General features: G+C 47.7%; 3 protein-coding genes across 15 annotated transcripts in view; 1 reads left to right on the top strand and 2 right to left on the bottom strand.

Moving 5' to 3' along the window:
• Nucleotides 1-6,519, top strand: part of lrp1aa (low density lipoprotein receptor-related protein 1Aa) — a gene marked incomplete in the record, with an annotated part of 97,697 nt that extends 91,178 nt beyond the window's left edge. The window contains 7 exon segments of the mRNA XM_030374376.1: nucleotides 1,247-1,408; nucleotides 1,662-1,845; nucleotides 2,194-2,301; nucleotides 3,021-3,094; nucleotides 3,212-3,305; nucleotides 4,405-4,549; nucleotides 4,864-6,519. Of these exon segments, the coding sequence (XP_030230236.1) occupies nucleotides 1,247-1,408; nucleotides 1,662-1,845; nucleotides 2,194-2,301; nucleotides 3,021-3,094; nucleotides 3,212-3,305; nucleotides 4,405-4,549; nucleotides 4,864-5,004 (908 nt within the window).
• Nucleotides 6,345-8,655, bottom strand: dtex3lb.1 (deltex E3 ubiquitin ligase 3L b, tandem duplicate 1). Its single transcript, XM_030374392.1, has 4 exons — nucleotides 8,637-8,655; nucleotides 8,095-8,298; nucleotides 7,911-7,999; nucleotides 6,345-7,833 (listed from the first exon to the last, which is right to left on the bottom strand). Exons 2-4 carry the CDS (start codon nucleotides 8,282-8,284, stop codon nucleotides 6,889-6,891), a joined length of 1,224 nt encoding a protein of 407 aa, XP_030230252.1. The 5' UTR covers nucleotides 8,285-8,298; nucleotides 8,637-8,655; the 3' UTR covers nucleotides 6,345-6,888.
• Nucleotides 8,656-9,127: 472 nt separating this feature from the next.
• The window catches only part of dtx3lb.2 (deltex E3 ubiquitin ligase 3L b, tandem duplicate 2), a 34,372-nt gene continuing 23,867 nt past the window's right edge, over nucleotides 9,128-19,632 (bottom strand). For 7 of the 13 annotated variants that reach the window (XM_030374380.1, XM_030374381.1, XM_030374377.1 and 4 more), the window contains 5 exons: nucleotides 13,739-13,964; nucleotides 13,511-13,653; nucleotides 10,881-12,092; nucleotides 10,543-10,760; nucleotides 9,128-9,742 (listed from right to left, as the gene is read on the bottom strand). In XM_030374380.1, the coding sequence (XP_030230240.1) occupies nucleotides 9,673-9,742; nucleotides 10,543-10,760; nucleotides 10,881-12,092; nucleotides 13,511-13,653; nucleotides 13,739-13,964 (1,869 nt within the window). In that variant the 3' untranslated portion in view covers nucleotides 9,128-9,672. The remainder of the gene's footprint in view (nucleotides 9,743-10,542; nucleotides 10,761-10,880; nucleotides 12,093-13,510; nucleotides 13,654-13,738; nucleotides 13,965-19,632) is intronic. The other 6 variants (XM_030374387.1, XM_030374388.1, XM_030374384.1 and 3 more) reach the window with 2 other exon arrangements.

A 19,632-nucleotide genomic window follows, 5' to 3' on the forward strand; every position in this document is an offset into this window, starting at 1 on the left:
TTATAAACATTAAACGGTCACATAAATCATTACTATTTTTAGAAAATGTATGTTTGTTTCATATAATTGTATTGGAAGTCCTGGTTTTCACTAGGGTTGCCGCGGTGTGGACATTTTCACACCGAGTAATACACTCGTCTCCACACCGGTATTACCGAGTATAAACGGTATAAACTTTGAAACTAGGTCAACCGCCACACAAGCATCGGTTTTTAGACCCTTCTCGTCCTTCAGTTGCCGCCAACGTTCGAAAGCAGCGCCTAGGATTATTCTTGATTTCAGTTTTTCTCTTTCAGCGTTTTTATTATCAATTACTCTCTGAAAAAGAGTTTTCCTTCTCTTTGCTGGTGGTGGTGGTGGTGGTGGGGATGGTGGCGTCTTGTCTGCCATGGAAATTGTCTTCTACTGCTAGGTCCAAATGTGGATTAACTAGTTCCAGTAGCTACCGCAGGATAACAACAAACAGGAGCTTGCTCTGGGTCACGAGCTCTGGGTCACGAGTACTGCACGAAGGGGTCGCGCGCGGGGCGCGGGGGAGGGGGAGTGCAGTACGACCGTTTGATTGACGTACTTACTGTCCAATGCAACTCGGTGGCAATGGAAATGATTGGCTGGAGTTTTTCGAGCCCTGCCCGTTCCACAGATGATTGACTTGTTTAATTTTCATGTCAGTACTTCTAACTCAGTGGCTGTAAGCGGGTTATGATAAGGATTTCAAGTAATTTTGCAAAAATGGCCAAAAAAGCAAATCACCTATACAACCTTTAACATTAATAGATGTTACAACATCTATAGTCAGCATTCACATCTACTGTTAACATTAATAGATGTAACAACATCTATAGTTAACATTAATATACATAAAATCATCTTTGAACTGGTTATTAAAAGTTGTGTAACAGAGCGGCCCCTCTCCGTCCCTCCCCCGTCCCTCTCCCGTCCCTCCCCCGTCCCTCTCCCGTCCCTCCCCCGTCCCTCCCCCGTCCCTCCACCGTCCCTCCCCCGTCCCTCCACCGTCCCTCCCCCGTCTCTCCCCCGTCCCTCCCCCGTCCCTCCCCCGTCCCTCCCCCGTCTCTCCCCCGTCTCTCCCCCGTCACTCCCCCGTCTCTCCCCTGCCCCTCCCCCGTCTCTCCCCACGTCCCTACCCCGTCCCTCCCACGTCCCTCCCCCGTCCCTCCCCCTCTCCTCCCCCTCTCCTCCCCCGTCCCTCCCCCTCTCCTCCCCCGTCCCTCCCCCGTCCCTCCAGGCTCCCCCACCTGCCGCTGCCTGAAGGGCCACACGGGGCCCCGCTGCGACCTGCACACCTGCCAGAACTACTGCCAGAACCGGGGCAACTGCACCGTCACCCCCGGCAACCAGCCCACCTGCCTGTGCCCCCCCGGCGTCCTCGGGGACCAGTGCCAGTACAGTGAGTCAGGCTCCGCCCTCGAGGTCACCACCGGGTTCACCCCGATGCCCCCGCTCACCCACTGTGTGTGTGTTTGTGTGTGTGTTTCTGTTTGTGTGTGTGTGTCTCTGCCTGGATGTGTGTGTGTGTGTGTGTGTGTGTGTGTGTGTGTGTGTGTGTGTGTGTGTGTGTGTGTGTGTGTGTGTGTCTCTGCCTGTGTGTGTGTGTCTCTGCCTGTGTGTGTGTGTGTGTCTGCCTGTGTGTGTGTGAGCAGCTGCGTGCGAGGGCCGCTGTCTGAACGGGGGCCAGTGCCTCCAGGGGCCCGACGGGGCCCAGCAGTGCCGCTGCCCCCCCCAGTACCTGGGCAGCACCTGCCAGGTGGACCGCTGCCACTACTGCCGGGACGGGAAGTGCACCCCCACCAACACGCTGCACCCCACCGGGGAGGTCACCTGCCTGTAAGGGTCACAGAGACACACACACACACACACACACACACACACACACACACACACACACACACACACACACACACACACACACAGAAACACACAGAAACACACACACACAGAAACAGAGAGAAAGACATAGAGACACACACACACACACACACACACACACACACACACACACACACACACACACACACACAGAGAAAGACATAGAGACACACAGAGAGCTACACACACACACACACACACACACACACACACACACACACACACACACACACACACACACACACACACAGACCCACGTGTGTGTGTGGTGCCGCAGCACTCAGCCTCCGTCCGTCTGTCCCGCAGCTGTCCCAACGGCCGGGTCCAGCCCAGCTGCTACACCTGCGACACCAACGAGTACTGCGCCAACGGCCAGTGCTCCCTCCACCCGCTGACCCGCCTCCCGGAGTGCAGGTGGAGCCAGCCGCCGACCCCCCCACCCTCCCCCCCACCCTCACTGCTCCAGTGGCTCTGAGCGGGCTGTTCTAAACCCTGCTGTGTGTGTCTGTGTGTCTCTTTGTGTTTTTGTGTCTTTGTGTTTGTGTGTGTGTATGTGTGCATCTGTGTGTGTGTGTGTGTGTGTGTGTGTGTCTATGTGTGTGCATCTGTGTGTGCATGTGTGCGTCTCTGTGTGTTTGTGTGCTTGTGCGTCTGTATGTGTGTGTGTGTGCGTGTGTGTGTGTGTGTCTGTGTGTGTGTGTGTGTGTGTTTGTGTGTGTGCGCTTGTGCGTCTGTGTGTGTGTGTCTGTGTTTGTGTGTGTGTGTGTGTTTGTGCGTCTGTGTGTGTGTGTGTGTGTGTGTGCGTGCGTCTCTGTATGTGTGTGTGTGCGTGTGTGTGTGTGTGTGTGTGCGTGTGTGTCTGTGTGTGTGTGTGTGTGTGTGTGCGTGCGTCTCTGTATGTGTGTGTGTGTGTGTGTGTGCGTGCGTCACTGTGTGTGTGTGTGTGTGTGTGTGTGTGTGTGCGTGCGTCTCTGTATGTGTGTGTGTGCGTGTGTGTGTGTGTGTGTGCGTGTGTGTCTGTGTGTGTGTGTGTGTGTGTGCGTGCGTCTCTGTATGTGTGTGTGTGCGTGTGCGTCACTGTGTGTGTGTGTGTGTGTGTGTGTGTGTGTGCGTCTCTGTGTGTGTGTGTGCAGATGTGCTCCGGGCTGGACCGGCCAGCGCTGTGAGACGGTCGCCACCGCGGACAGCAGCTCGGGAACTGGTGCGCGTGAGTCGACTCCTCCTCTTCACCTCAGCTCAGTGAACACCAGACGAAGACACCTCGGTGCTCTCCGCTCGACGCGCCGTGACACCGCTCTGTGCTGTGGTTCTTGTGTGTGTCCAGGCACCGCCTCTATCGTGGTCCCCGTGGTGCTGCTGCTGCTGCTGGTTCTGTTGGCTGCAGGAGCCCTGTTCTGGTACCGGAGGAGAATGAGAGGGTGAGACACACACACACACACACGTGCACACGCACACACACACACACACGCATTAACGCACACACACTCACACGCACAAACACACACTCACGTACAGGCACATGCATTAACGCACGCACACACACAGGCACACACACAGGCACACACACAGTCGCACACACAGAGACGTCCGGAGACTCACACGCGCACACACATGCACACACACACACACACACACACACACATGCACACACACACACACACACACACACACACACACACACACACACACACACACACACACACACACACACACACCCCACCCCCTCTCCTCAATGACCTCTGCTCTGCTCCTCAGGTCTAGCGGGCTCGCCAAGTCGTGCCCACGACACTCGCGGTAACGGTTGTCAGGGTTGTGCCTTCACCATCCTCTTCCTCTCCTTCTATCCTCCTGCTCTCTCTCTCTCTCTCTCTCCCTCGCCCATCACTCGTAGTTGTTGTTGTTGTTGTTGTTGTTGTTGTTGTTGTTGTTGTTGTTGTTGTGCGGTGCGGGCTCTGTGGTCGGTGTGTCTGCCTGGACCGGGCCTGCCCGTCCTAGTGTCCCCTTATCTTTCCTCGCCGGCCCACCCAGGGGCCCCCCCCCCCCCCCCCATGTGTGTGTGCTGCTTGCAGTGCCCCCTGTCCCCTGTACCCCGTACCCCCCTGTCTGTGGCGTTGTGCCGTGGTGACGTCCCAGCATGCCGGCCGACATGCAGACAGCATTCTGCCGAGGCAAGGGTCCGTAGTCACCAAGGGGGGGGGTCCGTGTTCGTCCCTGACGGAGTGGACCACCGCTGCCTCAGACGTTTCAAGAGTCACACGTCACCGAGGTGGTCTCGGGGGGGGGGGCTCCCCGCTGAGGTCTGAGGCTCGGGGGGGAGGAGCCGGACTCAGTCGACTCCGGGCGCTTGCTCCCTGGCTGACATGTTGGCTTGGTGAAAGTGAGGTGCTGTCCCTTCCCTTCCACCCCTCGTGCCCCGGCCTGCACCGTGTACCCCCCCCCCCCCTCCCCCCTCCCCCCCTCCTCTTGCGTTGCCGCGGTGACCAACCCGTTTCTGTTGTCGTCTTCCGGGGCCCGCAGGGCCAAGGGCTTCCAGCACCAGAGGATGAGCAACGGGGCCATGAACGTGGAGATCGGGAACCCCGCCTACAAGATCTACGAGGGGGGGCCGGACGAGGACGCCGGGGAGCTGCTGGACGCCGACTTCACCCTTGACCCCGACAAGGTAAGAGACCGGCCGCCCCCCCTCTTCGTCGTCGTGTTCAGAACCGCGGTTGAAACGCTAATCTGCTAATGCTAGGGAGGACTCCGGACCTTGTCATATTTGTAGAGATATAAATGTAATTCATTAACTGTATACTAAATCGACGGGTGAGAACTTCTCTGAGATGAGTCAATGCTTAATTCGGTTGAGACGTGTTTAACATCTGTTGGTGCGTGCGCTAGATGAGCACAATGAGCTAGACGACCTCCTTGTGTGTTTGTCGACGCGATGCTTTGGTCAATAAAGCTTTGTGAACTCTTGGTTCCCCCCCCCAGCCCACCAACTTCACCAACCCGGTCTACGCCACGCTGTACATGGGCGCCCACAACAGCCGCAACTCCCTGGCGAGCACGGACGAGAAGAAGGAGCTGCTGTCGCGGGGGGACGAGGAGCCACTGGTGGACCCCTTGGCGTAGACGGGCCCCCGGGGGCCACATGGTCCCAACACACCCCCATTTTGCCTTTTAAAGAAAGAGAGAGAGAAAAAAAACAGCCGAGAGCAAATCGACGAAAAAAAGTTTGAACACTGTATAAAATGTACAAAATGAAGGACTACTTTTGTATGTGATTGCAGTATTATATTTTGTTCTTTTCAGATTCCTCTGGTCAAAAAAAAAAAAATTAATCACATTTTTCTATGACAGATTTTTTCATTTACAAGTATCCCTTCTCCCCCGTACCTAAATAGCCACTACCTCCTTGCAAAAATGAAATTGAAATGAGAAAATTTGAAAAAAGTAGTTGTCATTGGAGCAATTTTAATTTTTTTATTTTTATATGAATTGTATAAAAAAGAGTTGTTCCATTTCACCAGTGCCAGCTGTTCGCGTTGACTGGGAGCCGAGATGCTCCTTTATACATGGGTACCAATCCTGTTGAAAACACTGTTGGTAGAGTGGAAGAGACAACTTTTACGATGACTTATCAGAGTTCTGCGTGGAGCACATATAAAAGATACCAGAGGGCAACACCATAGCACAGTATTACCACACACTCTCCTCGATCAACATCGCACAAACCCTTGAATACCGTAGAACCCAAGGCAGGTAAATGTGTGCGTTTCATCACCAATCGGTGTGTTCAGAGCGTGTGCGCAGTGGGAGGGTGAGGGAGGCGTGTGTCGTGGGGGGGGGGGGGGGGGTGAGAATCATGGAAGGTTGCTTGTGATTGGTCCGACATGCCATGGCGGTTGTCGGACGTGGGTGCAAAGAGAATGGATTTGCTCACCAAACGAGGCCGAGTGTGAACAGTGATGAGCGGACTGTGAACGCTTTCTCAACAAGAATAGAGAGACTACTATCACCCCGCAGGGATAGGCTCTGATTGTTGGGCGTTTCCTCCCTGTGGTAAAGTCCAGTTTGCCTTTAGAAATGTAAAGGGCCTGTTGTTCAGCATATTTTTTTCTAAAGAATCAGGTCTCAAATGCGTTACTTTTCCTTCAGCCGCTTACTTAGCTGTTGCTGTTTATCTTTCCCCCCAACCCTCCCCGTGCTGCTGCTGCTGCTGCTGCTGCCACGCTCTGCCACTGACCCCAGACGCTGCTCCGGCCAGACGGTGGTTTGTCGTACCTTACTGCATGTGGAACGCTCCAGCGATCTCATCATAACCCCGATAACACGTTCTTTATACAACACAACAAGGCGTCAACATGGGGTGTTTCTTTTAGTCTGATGTGTCTGCTGCCTTCATGTCTTCGATTGAAAGTACAATCATTTTACCGCCGTGTTTGTTTTAAATCATACGACCATTCGTGGGATTGTTTTTGATTAGCCTTTGTTTTTAATTACAGATGTCACATAGCTTTTATAGTACACAATGCATGGAAACGCAGACTTCTTCTGGAAAGAGAATAATGTTTTACTTTTTGCTGGAGTACTCTGCAAACTAAATAAAAGGTATTGTTATAAATAAAATAAAATGGAAAAACTGTACAGAGAGCATTCTTTTTCGTCTCCTCGGCTGAAATTGTTGATTGGTTAAAATGGTTTTAGTTTAATAGTTTTAATATAACATTGCTATATAATCTAATTAAATAAGTAATTAAAAATAAATCTGCATAGGGCCTAATAAATGTACGGCCAAAAAAATGCATAGAGATAGATCAATTAAAGAAAGTGATTGAATGCTTTTTTCCTGACTCATTAAGTTTAAACACCTACTTCTGAACCATTCACATCAGCGTACTGGGAGCCCTGGCAGAAAGCAGAGTCCAGTAGGGGAACATGCCATATTATTTAGAGATTCACATTTTTTTTGGGCTTTGAGAAAATGAAGCAAACATTTTGTATAGAGGCTGGCTCTCATGCAATAACGCATAGAGATGCATCACTTTTGGAACATCCGATCCTCTGCCTGTCCTCCTCCCTGAAGACGGGTCCTTCTAGGTCACTCTCGATGTGCTCCACAGCCCGGCGCAGGTCCTCTGGCAGGCCGATGATCCTCCACTGGTCCCCAAGACGGTCTAGGACGACCCCAGGGTGTCCAGCCAGTCTCTGCCCCACTAGGTGGATCTCGCTCTGGCTCTGGCTCTGCAGGGAGCAACTCAGCACCGAGGTGGCCACTCTCTGGTACAGACACAGAACAGCTCTGAGGGCGTGGCCCTCCAGGGTAACGGTGTCTTCAGACCCCCCGGGTTTAGCTTTGGCCCAGACCGCATCTTCCATGTAACACAAATTCACACCGAACTTGCTTTCGATCATGGCCATTTCATCCTTATAAGCGATAGCCATCACTTTGTAGTTGGTTGCATCTATTGCTACACCAGAGCTGAGCAGAGGGTCTCTGAAGTTCATGCTGACCCTTTGTGATCTTCCTTGAGCTTCCCCTGCAGATGACGGACCAGGAACCGGAGTATTAAGGGTTTTCTTTTGCATTTTTGAAATGGTTTCGAAAGTCTTCAGGCTTTTCATCGGCCCGCACACCTCCACCTCATGGGGTGACACGGTAAGCGTGAGCTTCTCTTGACCCTGCTGGATGTGTTGAAGGGCTTTCTCCCAGTCCACTTGACCGGGCCCATGGGAGTAAGAGTAGCTTGTGGAGTCTCCTAAACAAGACTGGACTAGATCGATGAATTCAGAGAGAGCCTTGACTGGGTCTGCTCCAGCGCTGGTGTCACCGTTGAAGGACACCTTCACGTCCTTTTGGATATGAACTCCGTTTTCTTCCTCGATGCGTTTCATTTTCTCTCTGTAGACCTGGTTCACGTACCAGAAGTGGACCAGCGGTAAAGTGCAGTTCACAGGCTCCTAGAATAAAATGCAATCAATAAAAAAACAAACAAGGAAGATTATGCATTTCATTTCCACTCTTCTACGTTACTTACATTCAGCTCATCTCCAGGCAGAACACAAGTCACTAACGCTGTTCTCTGATGCTTCAGGGTCAACTTAGTTTCTTGAGTGAATAGATGTTCTTGAGATTGAAAAAAAAAAATTGGTGTTAAAAGACATGTCATTGGGATTTATATTTTGCTTATTATAAAATAAACAGAATTAAATGAGGCCTACCTAAAGAGGCTGAAACCACCGCCTCAACAGCTCCATCTTGTGGAGAAGTTACACTCCGACACTCCCAGACAGTACTGCTGGCGGATTTGGTTAACCAGGTTTGTAGAGCCTTTTGAAGTTCTACCTCCGGCTGCCGGGGTACTCCTTCTGGCCAGTCTACCTTCAGACGAATGGTGGCTTTGTTTTCCATCTCGGTAATCCTGGCTGAAAGTTTTCAGATCCTTCATTATTATCAACAAATTACGTCATTGTTATTTTCAATTGCGAACGTGTCAATAACGCCTGTTCAACCTGTCAATAACGCCTGTTACGTTATTGACAGGTTGACAGGCCCAGCGTGGAATAATCGATTTTTTACAGCCTTATGGTAGCAACGGATATGAAATCGGGTTTGCTTGTCAGCAGGTTGAATGTGAGACAGATGGTTAACTAGTCGTTAACATCTGTTCGATATTTAACGTCGGGACCAGACCGGTCATATGACACTGACGTTTTAGTTTTTCTCAGAAATAGCCTCTTGCTTATTTAGCTCCCACTCGTACCCAGTTCTTGTCTGAGATGCAGACGTTTCCCCGTTCTGATAAAACGTTTATACACCCGAGTTTGTTATTCCTCGTACTCCCCCCCCCTCGACACACACACAAAACCACACACACACACACACACACACACACACACACACACACACACACACACACACACACACACACACACACACGATGTTTAGTTGCATACGTTTTCAACTTACTTCACCCGTTGGTTCGCTTCTTAATTCTCTTCTTAAAATCAAAAGTGAAAGTGTTGGACCTATATAGCACATGCCACGCCCACATAATTCGATACATCCCCAGTGCCCACATAGTGTGATACACGCCCATAGAGCAAGTGACACGCCCACATAGTTTGATACACGCCCATAGAGCAAGTTACACGTCCACATAGTTAGATACACGCCCAGAGAGCATCGTGAGCTATCATGACGTGCAGACCAGACCGGATTAGCAACCTACTCCTAACAGGATGAAACAAAACGTAAAAGAGAATCATCTGGCTTTATTGATAATGTAATGAGAACATAAAGAAGCCACACTGCTATACTATCATGTTTTGATTATCTTTTATAAATGCAAATATCACACCAATCAACTTCAATCACCAACATGCATTAGATTTGTTATTGGTTTGTATTTGTAAGTATAAATAGTTTAAATGTTAATACAATACTTTCCACATTAAAAGTTATTTATGTGAATCAACTACAATGAGAAACTTAACCGTAAACAACGAAATGGTTGTCTACTTTTACAGTGCGCTGATATTTTGAAGGCGCTAACAATTTTGTACAGTTGAAGCCATCTCGTCTTAATTTAACATAATTTCTAATGTAGTCTATATATTCTCATTCAACAAACCTTTCCACGTAACAATCAGCAAGATATTCATACCCATTAAACCATTTGCCCTACATGAGACATTCCCTGTTTCTATTCAAAAGACAGATACATTCAAAGTTTGATTTGTTTAAGTGATACAGATTGGATCTTGAAATGATGCAGATGTTTTTCTAATGAGAGGACTTCACTCGATGCCTTTCGCCTTCAGTTCCTCCTTCACCCTCCGAAGGTAGTCGGGGTCTGGATACCCAAAGCTGCAAAACAGGGCCGTTGCCAGGGTTTAGAAATGAGTGGGGTCCAGATTTCTTTATTCTAATGGCGCTCATTTACTGCAAACAGACACATACAGACACAACCAAAGCAATACACTACACACAAACTCACTATCTACAAATAGATAGATACAGAAACAAAAATACTTTTATAAAATATTATATTTTGTGTGTGTTTGTAATATCAACGTTAGGGATGGGAATCGAGAACCAGTTCTTGTTCAGAACCGGTGCCGAGTCAACCGATTCCTTGGAATCATTAGCAAGCCTGCTTAACGATTCCGCTTATCGGTTCCGGTCGCGGCAAATGTGTCGTGACGTCACACACACACTGCTTTGTTTTGGTTAAGAACGCAGCAAACATGGCGCCGCCGAGGAAGAATCGCATTGTGCGTTCACACCAGACGCGACGGGGCGACAAGATCCCATACAAAGTGAACCTAGAGACGCGTATCGGGCGAATTTTTCGCGATAGAAAACCGGCGACAAGTTTTTGTCGTGATGACAACCAATCAGCGTTCAACAGCGTGATAACTGAGTGACATGTGTAACGTAACAGCCAATCAGCGTTCAACCGTCAAACTCAGTCCAATGCAGTCCGGGGTGAACTGCGGCATGGAGGAGAAAGTGATTGTTGCAGTTTGCCTGACCTCAGTGACCGCATAGCTGGCTACGGCCATGCTGCCAAACAGTTGACACATTAGTGGATCAATCCTTCCTGTCTCCGCTCTCTCTCCGCTCCAAAACATCCAAACGTTGTTAAGACATGGACATCAGCCTACCTCGATGGACCTCCACTGATGCTAGTCTTGTGGTGGATATCGTTCCAGGTGACCTGGTCCTCGGACCCCGAGGTACGGGAGGTCCCCACCGTGAAGATCAACCTCTTGTCGAAGGCTCTCTGCAGTAACCTCAGCACCTCCCTGCCTTCTCTGTTGTCTGGGAGGTACGCTGATCTCTGGGTGCCATAATGTGTCTTCCCAGGGTTGGGGTGTCGGGCCTTGGGATACAGGAGGGGGTGAATTTGCAATGTAAATTCAAAAATAAAATGTGCATACATGCAAATACAAGAAACATATCCATGTATCTTTATCTATAGAGATAAAATGATAATAAGTACCGTCTGTTTTCCAGGATACATCTCATATTTGATCACTATATTGCCGTGTCCCTGGAAACCTGGAAGTGAATAACGTTGAGTTTCATATGTCATTCTTCCGTCAGGCTGGTCTCCCGTCAATTCTCCAAAAAGAGCTTTACATATCGGACAGGTGGGTCCCATCTGTGTCACTAAGTTTTCCAGACATTCCTTGCACAACGCGTGGTGGCACGGCAGCATTCTCCTGTTTGTAATTTGATCCATGCAAACAGGACACTTGTCTTCTTCTTCTTCAGCTGCCGGGGCTCCCCTCACTGGGGGTTTGCCCCCTGCCATGTCACTTCCTCCGCTGGAGTCGACTCCATATCTCAGGTGTCCAATCCTCTGCTTGTCCTCCTCCCTGAAGACGGGTCTTCCTAGGTCACTCTCGATGAGGTCAACAGCCCGGCGCAGGTCCTCTGGCAGGCCGATGATCCTCCACTGGTCCCCCCGAAAATCAGGGACGACCCCAGGGAGTCCAGCCAGTCTCTCCTTCACTAGGTGTCTCTGGCTCTGGCTCTGCAGGGAGCAACTCAGTACCGAGGCGGTCACTCTCTGGTGCAGGCACACAAGAGCTCTGAGGGAGTCGCTCTCCAGGGTAAAGGCATCTTTGGATTTCATTTCAGCTCTTGCCTTCACCTTATCCTGTATGTAACCATATTTCACCCCAAACCCTTTTTCAAGTTCTGCCAACTCCGTCTTAAAGAGAGTAGTTATTACAAGCCAATGTACTGGATCAATGTGCAATGTGTCTGATCTTCCTTGAGCTTCCCCTGTAGATGACGGACCAGGAATCTGGGAATTATGGCTTTTCTTTATAATTTTTGAATAATTTTGGAAAGTCTTCAGGCTTTCCATTGGCCCACACACCTCCACCTCATGGGGGGACACGGTAAGCGTGAGCTTCTCTCGACCCTGCTGGATGAGTTGAAGGGCTTTCTCCCAGTCCACTTGACCGGGCTCATGGGAGTAAGAGTAGCATGTGGAGTCTCCTAAACAAGACTGGACTAGATCGGTGAATTCAGAGAGAGCCTTGACTGGGTCTGCTCCAGCGCTGGTGTCACCGTTGAAGGACACCTTCACTTCCTTTTGGATATGAACTCCGTTTTTTTCCTCGATGCGTTTCATTTTCTCTCTGTAGACCTGGTTCACGTACCAGAAGAGGACCAGCGGTACAGTGCAGCTCACAGGCTCCTGGATTAAAATGCAATAAATTAGCAAACAAACAAGGAGGGAAATCATTTCTTTAATTCTTGCCCATTGCCCGTCTTTCGGATGAGACGTTAAACCGAGGTCCTGACTCCCTGTGGTCACTAAAGAGCCCATGACACTCATCGCTATAGTAGGGGTGCTAGCCCCGGCGTCTCTACTCATCGCTATAGTAGGGATGCTAACCCCGGTGTCTCTACTCATCGCTATAGTAGGGGTGCTAACCCCGGTGTCTCTACTCATCGCTATAGTAGGGGTGCTAACCCCGGTGTCTTTACTCATCGCTATAGTAGGGGTGCTAACCCCGGTGTCTTTACTCATCCCTAGAGTAGGGGTGCTAACCCCGGTGTCTCTACTCATCGCTATAGGTGCTAACCCCGGTGTCTTTACTCATCGCTAGAGTAGGGGTGCTAACCCCGGTGTCTCTACTCATCGCTATACTAGGGGTGCTAACCCAGGTGTCTCTACTCATCGCTATAGTAGGGGTGCTAACCCCGGTGTCTCTACTCATCGCAGTAGGGGTGCTAACCCCGGTGTCTCTACTCATCGCTATAGTAGGGGTGCTAACCCCGGTGTCTCTACTCATCGCAATAGTAGGGGTGCTAACCCCGGTGTCTCTACTCATCGCTATAGTAGGGGTGCTAACCCCGGTGTCTCTACTCATCGCTATAGTAGGGGTGCTAACCCCGGTGTCTTTACTCATCGCTAGAGGTGCTAACCCCGGTGTCTTTACTCATCGCTAGAGGTGCTAACCCCGGTGTCTCTACTCATCGCTATAGGTGCTAACCCCGGTGTCTCTACTCATCGCTGTAGGTCCTAATCCCGGTGTCGTGCCAAAACTCTCAACCTGGCTCTTGCAACATGGCCACATCATCAGCCCTGGTCTTACATTGTATAGTTTCATTCCTCACCTCTCTAGTGTGTGTTGGAGCCTCGTGAGACTAGCCTGATCTCTAGAGGTCACACACCAGTTCCTCGCTGAAACTCAGTCTGGCCCCGCAACAACAAAAAGCGCTACTTGGAGGGAGTTTAAATTTATACGGAAGAAAGGAGCACAGCACCACAGTCTGCAGAATAAATCAATGGTGGCCCCCAACGAAAGGGTAGCAATCAGAACGATTTTTATCCGAAAATGTTCCTGGTTAGGAACTAAAACTCCCTCCCCCAATCGCTGATTGGCCGGTCCACGGGTTTTGAAAGTTGGGTTCAACGGGAGCAAAGCCAACTGATTGGAAAACTGTGGTGTGACTGAGTGAAAGGCCTTCACACTGGTAGTGGAGGATTGGTGATAACCCCCACGCTCTGGGTAAAGCACTCTGAGTGCCATGACAGGAGATATATAAATGCAACGAATACTATGAACTATTATTGTGGTTAGTAGGCATAGTAGTATTACTACTCACAGGTGGTGCAGATGGGAATAACCGAGGAGTGTCGTTGTCATGGGTTACTGGAGCAGAACCACCCCCATTAAGACGCCTCACACTGGCTGTTGTCTGGTCCCTCAGGGTCAGCTGGGTGTCGTCAGTGAACAGATCCTCCTGCCCTTAACATTCAAAACACCTTTCATTGTTACACATTTGATTGGAGTTCATTTCATGTAACATAAAATAAATCAAAAATGTAATTACCTGTAGCCGGTGTTATCTCCAGCCTCACACTTCCATCCTTTTGATCAGTTAGACGTACACACTCAGTGATGACTGTGCGTTTGGGGTTTTTGTTGAACCAACTCTGCAGAGCTTTTTGAAGTTCTGTCTCCCACCTGCGTGGAGGTTCTCCCTCTGGCCAGACTACCTTCAGATGAATGGTTGCCACAGGTTTATCCTTCTTCATGGGGGTCTGAAAGTGAAACACCAAAACCGAAGATAAAAGCCAATAACAATGCAGTGACCTCATGTTCAAGCAGTTAACTTCTGAGAATAGACAAGACATTATCAAAGTTTGGCTTTTTTGGTTATGTTTTGGGCTGAATAATAAAATGCATACTTTACAAACACCACATTCCTATTGATTAAAATATGGTCACTAATTAACTAAATTTAAAATAACAATAATTGTGTGGATACTCAGACCAACATTGTTAAAATAACATGTTTAGAAGATCGGGGAAGTTATCTTTTTCTCTGCTTGAAATATAATAGTTGCAGTTTTGATTTGACCAGAAGCATAGTCTAGCTAGCATAGTACTAGCCTTGAAAAAGTGTCAACTATCATAGTACTAGCCCCAAAAATGTGTCTCGTGATTGTGCAGAAGGGAAGGTTTACTAGACTGGATAGCCCCGCCCATTCTGCGGGCGATTTGAGTTCGCCCTGAAGAAAGGTCTGGGCCCTGTACCACGAAGCTCGCTTAGAGGGTTAGCGAGGTATGTTGAGCTCCAAGCCTGGCTTAGTTGTACCACGAAAGTCGATCTCTTTTAGCGTCGTTGTATCACCATGGTGACTTATGCTCGCAACCAAACCTGGTCGGGAGCAGTTTTTCGGCTTAGTCTAGCCGGAGATCGGCTACTTAAATCGGCGTGCGCAGCTTCCTAGCCCCTCCTCTGACAATGGCGTCACCATTTGTGGGTGTTCCCGTGGACCCCGGCGCATTTCTCGTACAGGCGTCTCTCCGGAGACAAGGGTTTTACGGGACAGAACCGATCCCTTGGCATTGTCTGACGATATTCAGATTTCAGACTTTATTGTCATTGTGCAAACAACGAAATTGGGGTTCTTCATGAGAGATACAGATTCTCATCAGAGGGTGTTCGTTATTTGATCGTCCTTTTGGACCTTATGTAGACAATGATTACTGTTGCGCATTGTGTCTCAGTGACAGAGTGCTAGAGTGGAGGTAGCGCGTCAGTCTTGAATTTCTGCGCGGGGGGTTCGACTCCCAAGTGACGCGAATTTATGTGAAGCTTAAAAAAGTCCTAATTCTCGTGCATATGGAATACTTATTCACTAAAGCTTATGGAATTATATTTTTGTGCTTATTTCGAACTTGAACCCATATTTTCAAGGCCGGGCTGGCATCACATCTATGGGGGTAAAATGCATGATGATAGACCGGCGAATTTGAACCCCGGTCGCTGGCGTTCGGGTCTTATACTAATCCACTACGCTACAGCCGCTACCTCTCAGCAGTCGAAAACATGCTATACATTTCTTAAATAGGGTGTATTTAAAGTGAATTCCCTAAATGATAGAATAAGGCAGGATGGAAGTTGCTTATGCATTTTTAAATCATCATCATTCTATTTGGATTAATGGCGAACAATTCTGCATTTGGCATAGTTATTTTACAGACAATATGCAGAATCTTTTCACTTATACGCATATAGACTGCTTGATCTATCGTAAAGGTGAGAAAAATGACGCAAAAAACGCCCCTTTCACTTGAACGCGCACTGAACCTAAAGCGGAAAACCTGGTTCAACTAATTGAATCTAAAGTGAGCTTCGTGGTACCATTTAACTCTGATTGCGAGTTGCGGCTCTGTCGAGCCAGGTTTTCCCAAGAAAGCCTGGGTATGTTCAGCGAGCTTCGTGGTATAGGGCACTGGAGAAGAGCAATACATTTCTTTCTGCTTCCAATACATTTTTGCGGGAGCCAATCACCAAGCTGGCTTTTCCCCCCCTTATGTTGTATTTGCTGGTTTAACACAATGACGACAGCCAAGCGACGGCAAACAGCCAATTGAGTACAGAGTCGTTTGAACTAGGCCCATTGATCACGCCTCTTGTGCTGAAGAAAATGACGGCAGCTTCCCCAGATTGAGCTTGGTCTGGCAATAGCCAGGCTAAAGGTTTACCCCTTTAGGAACCTCTTCAGCATTAGGTAGCTCTGAAACATGTGAAATGGTTTTACTTCCAGTACTCTGGTCGTTATGCGTATTTATCAAGTTAGAATTGTCTGTCTGAAAGCAAGAACAACATTGCATGTGATTAAATACAACAACACAATAGAGCTTGCAAGTCTGCCCCTTCCGGTAGACCCACATGGGACCTCTGAGATCAAAAAATATGAATGGGTTTCAATGGATTGAAAGTAATTATTTTCTGGTCCCACTCTTTATATGTCCTGGATTACACATATGTTGTTTGTGGATTTAAATGATATATTTTCATGCCAAGAGTTTGACTGTTTATTGCGCAATTGTTCAGTTAAAGGCTGTAGAGAAAACACAATGAGAAAGACTACACGTCTCGTATGTGACGTCACGCTCCCTGCGACTGGCGTGGACAAGACCGACAATCTCCCCATCGGCATAACTGAAAATCTACACATGCCCCGACTTATAATGGTTTTCACCTCTTTCGATGCAGTTATCGTCTCCTTGGAAAAAAGCGGTGAAGTGGAGCAGAGAGATCGCCATGTCTGTACCAGAGTGGTGGTGACGTATATAATTCGCGTCGAGAGCAGCGAGGGGCTGTAGTTCACATAGCAGCCTCACACAAAACCTAACATTATCAAACTTCCTCGCAATTTCTTTTTGTTTTCTTTGCATGAAAAATTATTATTTAAATCCAAAAACAACATATGTGTAATCCAGGGCATATAAAGACTGGGACCAGAAAATAATTACTTTCTCTCCATTGAAACCCATTCATATTTTCCTAGCCCAGAGGTCCCATGGAGGTCTCCCGGAAGGGGCGGACTTACGAGCTCTATGGTTGACATCCTGCTTATGTTGACATCCAGTTATCGTCTGAGAATAGACATGTTCAGAGTTGGGCTTTTATGGTTATGTTTTGGGCTGAATAATAACATCCATCCTTACGAACCCCACATTTTGTTTTTCTATTGATTAAAGATGATCACTAATTCAAAATCTAAAATATAACAATGATGTTGTGGATGCTTTGGACGACATTATTATTGAATATATGATGAAATATAATATTTTATTTGACCTGAATCATAGTCTAGATCAGGGCCATTCAACCTCCTTAACAACTGGGCTGAAAAGGAAAACCACTGGGGGTTCATGGGCCACACAGAGTAAAACTACGTGAATGAATCGCTACAAATAAATCGTACTTAAAGTAGTGTTAACTTAATATAAATAGTACTACTACATGGAATAAACTTGTCAGACGCATTCCTTCCTTCTTCACTTTTTTTCTTCACTTAATCGTATCATTATAAAAGATTTTGTTCTCACATATTTTGGACACGTTTTTAGAATTCAACAATGTTGTTTGAATCATCACAAAACAGAACTACTGTACATATGAGACATTTTGAGCCAGTGAGTCAGTGAGAAATATTGCACTGCCTTGTTTGCCTAGTTTGGCTCATCCTGAGACACTCATGCAGCTTCTCATAGGTCATGGAGCAACGTGCCCTTGTTCTGATGGCATTCATATGAGAAAAGCTAGACTCAGACGTATCGGTTGAGCCAAACATTGTCAGAATAAGTGATGCCAGCTCCTGATTGTGGGGTACTGATACTGGCTAGTATCACCGGCTACACACGGAAACCTGATTTGCATGCAACTATGTTTCTCCTTTATTTTATTTATTTTTTGCATGCAACCACTTGCGGGCCAGAAAAAAACTAAGAGGGGCCGCATTTGGCCCACGCGCCGCTAGTTGAATAGGCCTGGTCTAGATAGTTCCTACCCGGCCCTGATCTTGGTTCCAGTCTTACCGGCTGCATCCATTCGGTTTGTAACATGGTACGTTTCATAACTTGTTACGTAACGTCAGTGTCAACATAATTAAGTGCTGGAATGTGATTTGAAGGTCCAACGATTAAAACAGCAAATCTGATCCATGACATAACTTTTCCTTCCTCCTTAAGAAACCAAAGCCACTCACTGTTTCAGCGGGCTCCTCTCTCTGTCCAGGGGACGCCATGTTGAGTCGGGAAGTCAGGTTGGCCAGGGACGTCCTGCCGAGAGGAACACAGACATGTAACTCAAAAGGTGATTAATAGATCTTCTGGTACTATATATACGTGTATATACACTCCTGCTAGTGTATGTACGTGGTGTATATACGTGGTGTATATTCGGTGGACCTTACTGGTAAGTGGTAATACATGGTGAACATTTCATTAGAAATGAGTTCTGAAAGCAATACGAAATGGTATAGGCCTATTATAATAACGATTAACTATTATTATATTATCATCACAGCTCAGGGTATGTTAGGACACACAGCTCGGTTAAACTTTCGTTTCGGCCCGGTTGTAAAGTCTGAAGTTAGTAAGGCGTACTACCAGGCCTAATGGTTTACATACCGCTGGTCTATATCCTACATTACAACCTCACATCCACCCTTATAATGTTAACTAAGTCTCTAGTTAACATTATAAACTTAAACCTTTATAAATACGTACGTGAGCAGCTTCAGACCCACCCTGGTCTTTTCTTCCAAACAGAAAGTGAAAGTGTTGCAAGGACGTGCGCCCACTAGTGGCGACACACGCACGCACAGACGCACACACACAAAGCCAAACAAGGAAGATGATACATTTAATTTCAACCCTTCCAACTTAGTAACATTTAAATTTAGATTTAGGGCATTTAGCAGACGCTTTTATCCAAAGCGACAATCAGTACATTTGAAAGATAAACAACAACATATCGCTGTCGGTCCAGTAAGGATGTTCGTAGAACCAAGTGCCAAGCACTTACAATTGCTAGGCTAACCCATTCCCCGTATACAACAAAGATAGCTAGGATAAGATGCTACACAATGCTAAGTACTATTTTTGAGTGCCAGGGCGTACAGCATACTGTAGCGCCAGGGCTATGTTTGTTGTATTGTTTATACCACTTCTATTGGTTAATGTGTTCCCATCATGCTTTGCTTGACGAAGTCAGTTAGTGAGGAGTGAGTGAAGACTGTTATGTCAAATGCTCGGTTGAGTTAGGTCTTGGAGGTTTACTCTTGAAACGATTCAATAAAGTTATTGAAAGAATATAACGCCTCTGCTTTTGAAATTCGCTACAATACTATGGGCCCTATCTTGCATCCAGCGCAATTGACTTTCTACACCGACGCATGTGTCGTTGCTAGTTTGCAACTGGCGCGGAGCGTTCTTTTCCCTCCACTGGCACGCGTCGCTATAAGGGAATGATCTTGGGCCCCAAGGGACGGTTCAGCGAAAGTAGGAGGCGTGTTCTGGCGCAAACGTTCCCTGGTGCTATTTTGCAGTTTCAGAAAACAATTCCGCCACAAACCAGGAAATAGCTGGTTTAAAGTCAGTGGCGCGTTGTTCAGATGCTATTTTAAGGGTGCATGCATAATGTTGCTTGTGCACCTCGTGCATACACTTTGCCTCTCTCATCTACCTAGCCACACATTCTTGGTAAATTATTTGGGAAAGAACAGCTGATACAGCCGTAATAAGTTGTACTTTTAAATCAATGCATCTGCAAACACCGTACAGCAAACACATATTTTCTTGAAACAGACATCGTGTACAAGCCCATAACTTTTAGGATTGATGAGTATTTGATTGTGAGAAATCATTGTTTTACCGCTAGTGAGTGTTAAAAAGAATGAATGAATAAGGGCGCACGTGTGT

The sequence above is a fragment of the Gadus morhua genome, chromosome 13 (genome assembly GCF_902167405.1).
Source record: "Gadus morhua chromosome 13, gadMor3.0, whole genome shotgun sequence".
NCBI classification, from domain to species: domain Eukaryota; kingdom Metazoa; phylum Chordata; class Actinopteri; order Gadiformes; family Gadidae; genus Gadus; species Gadus morhua.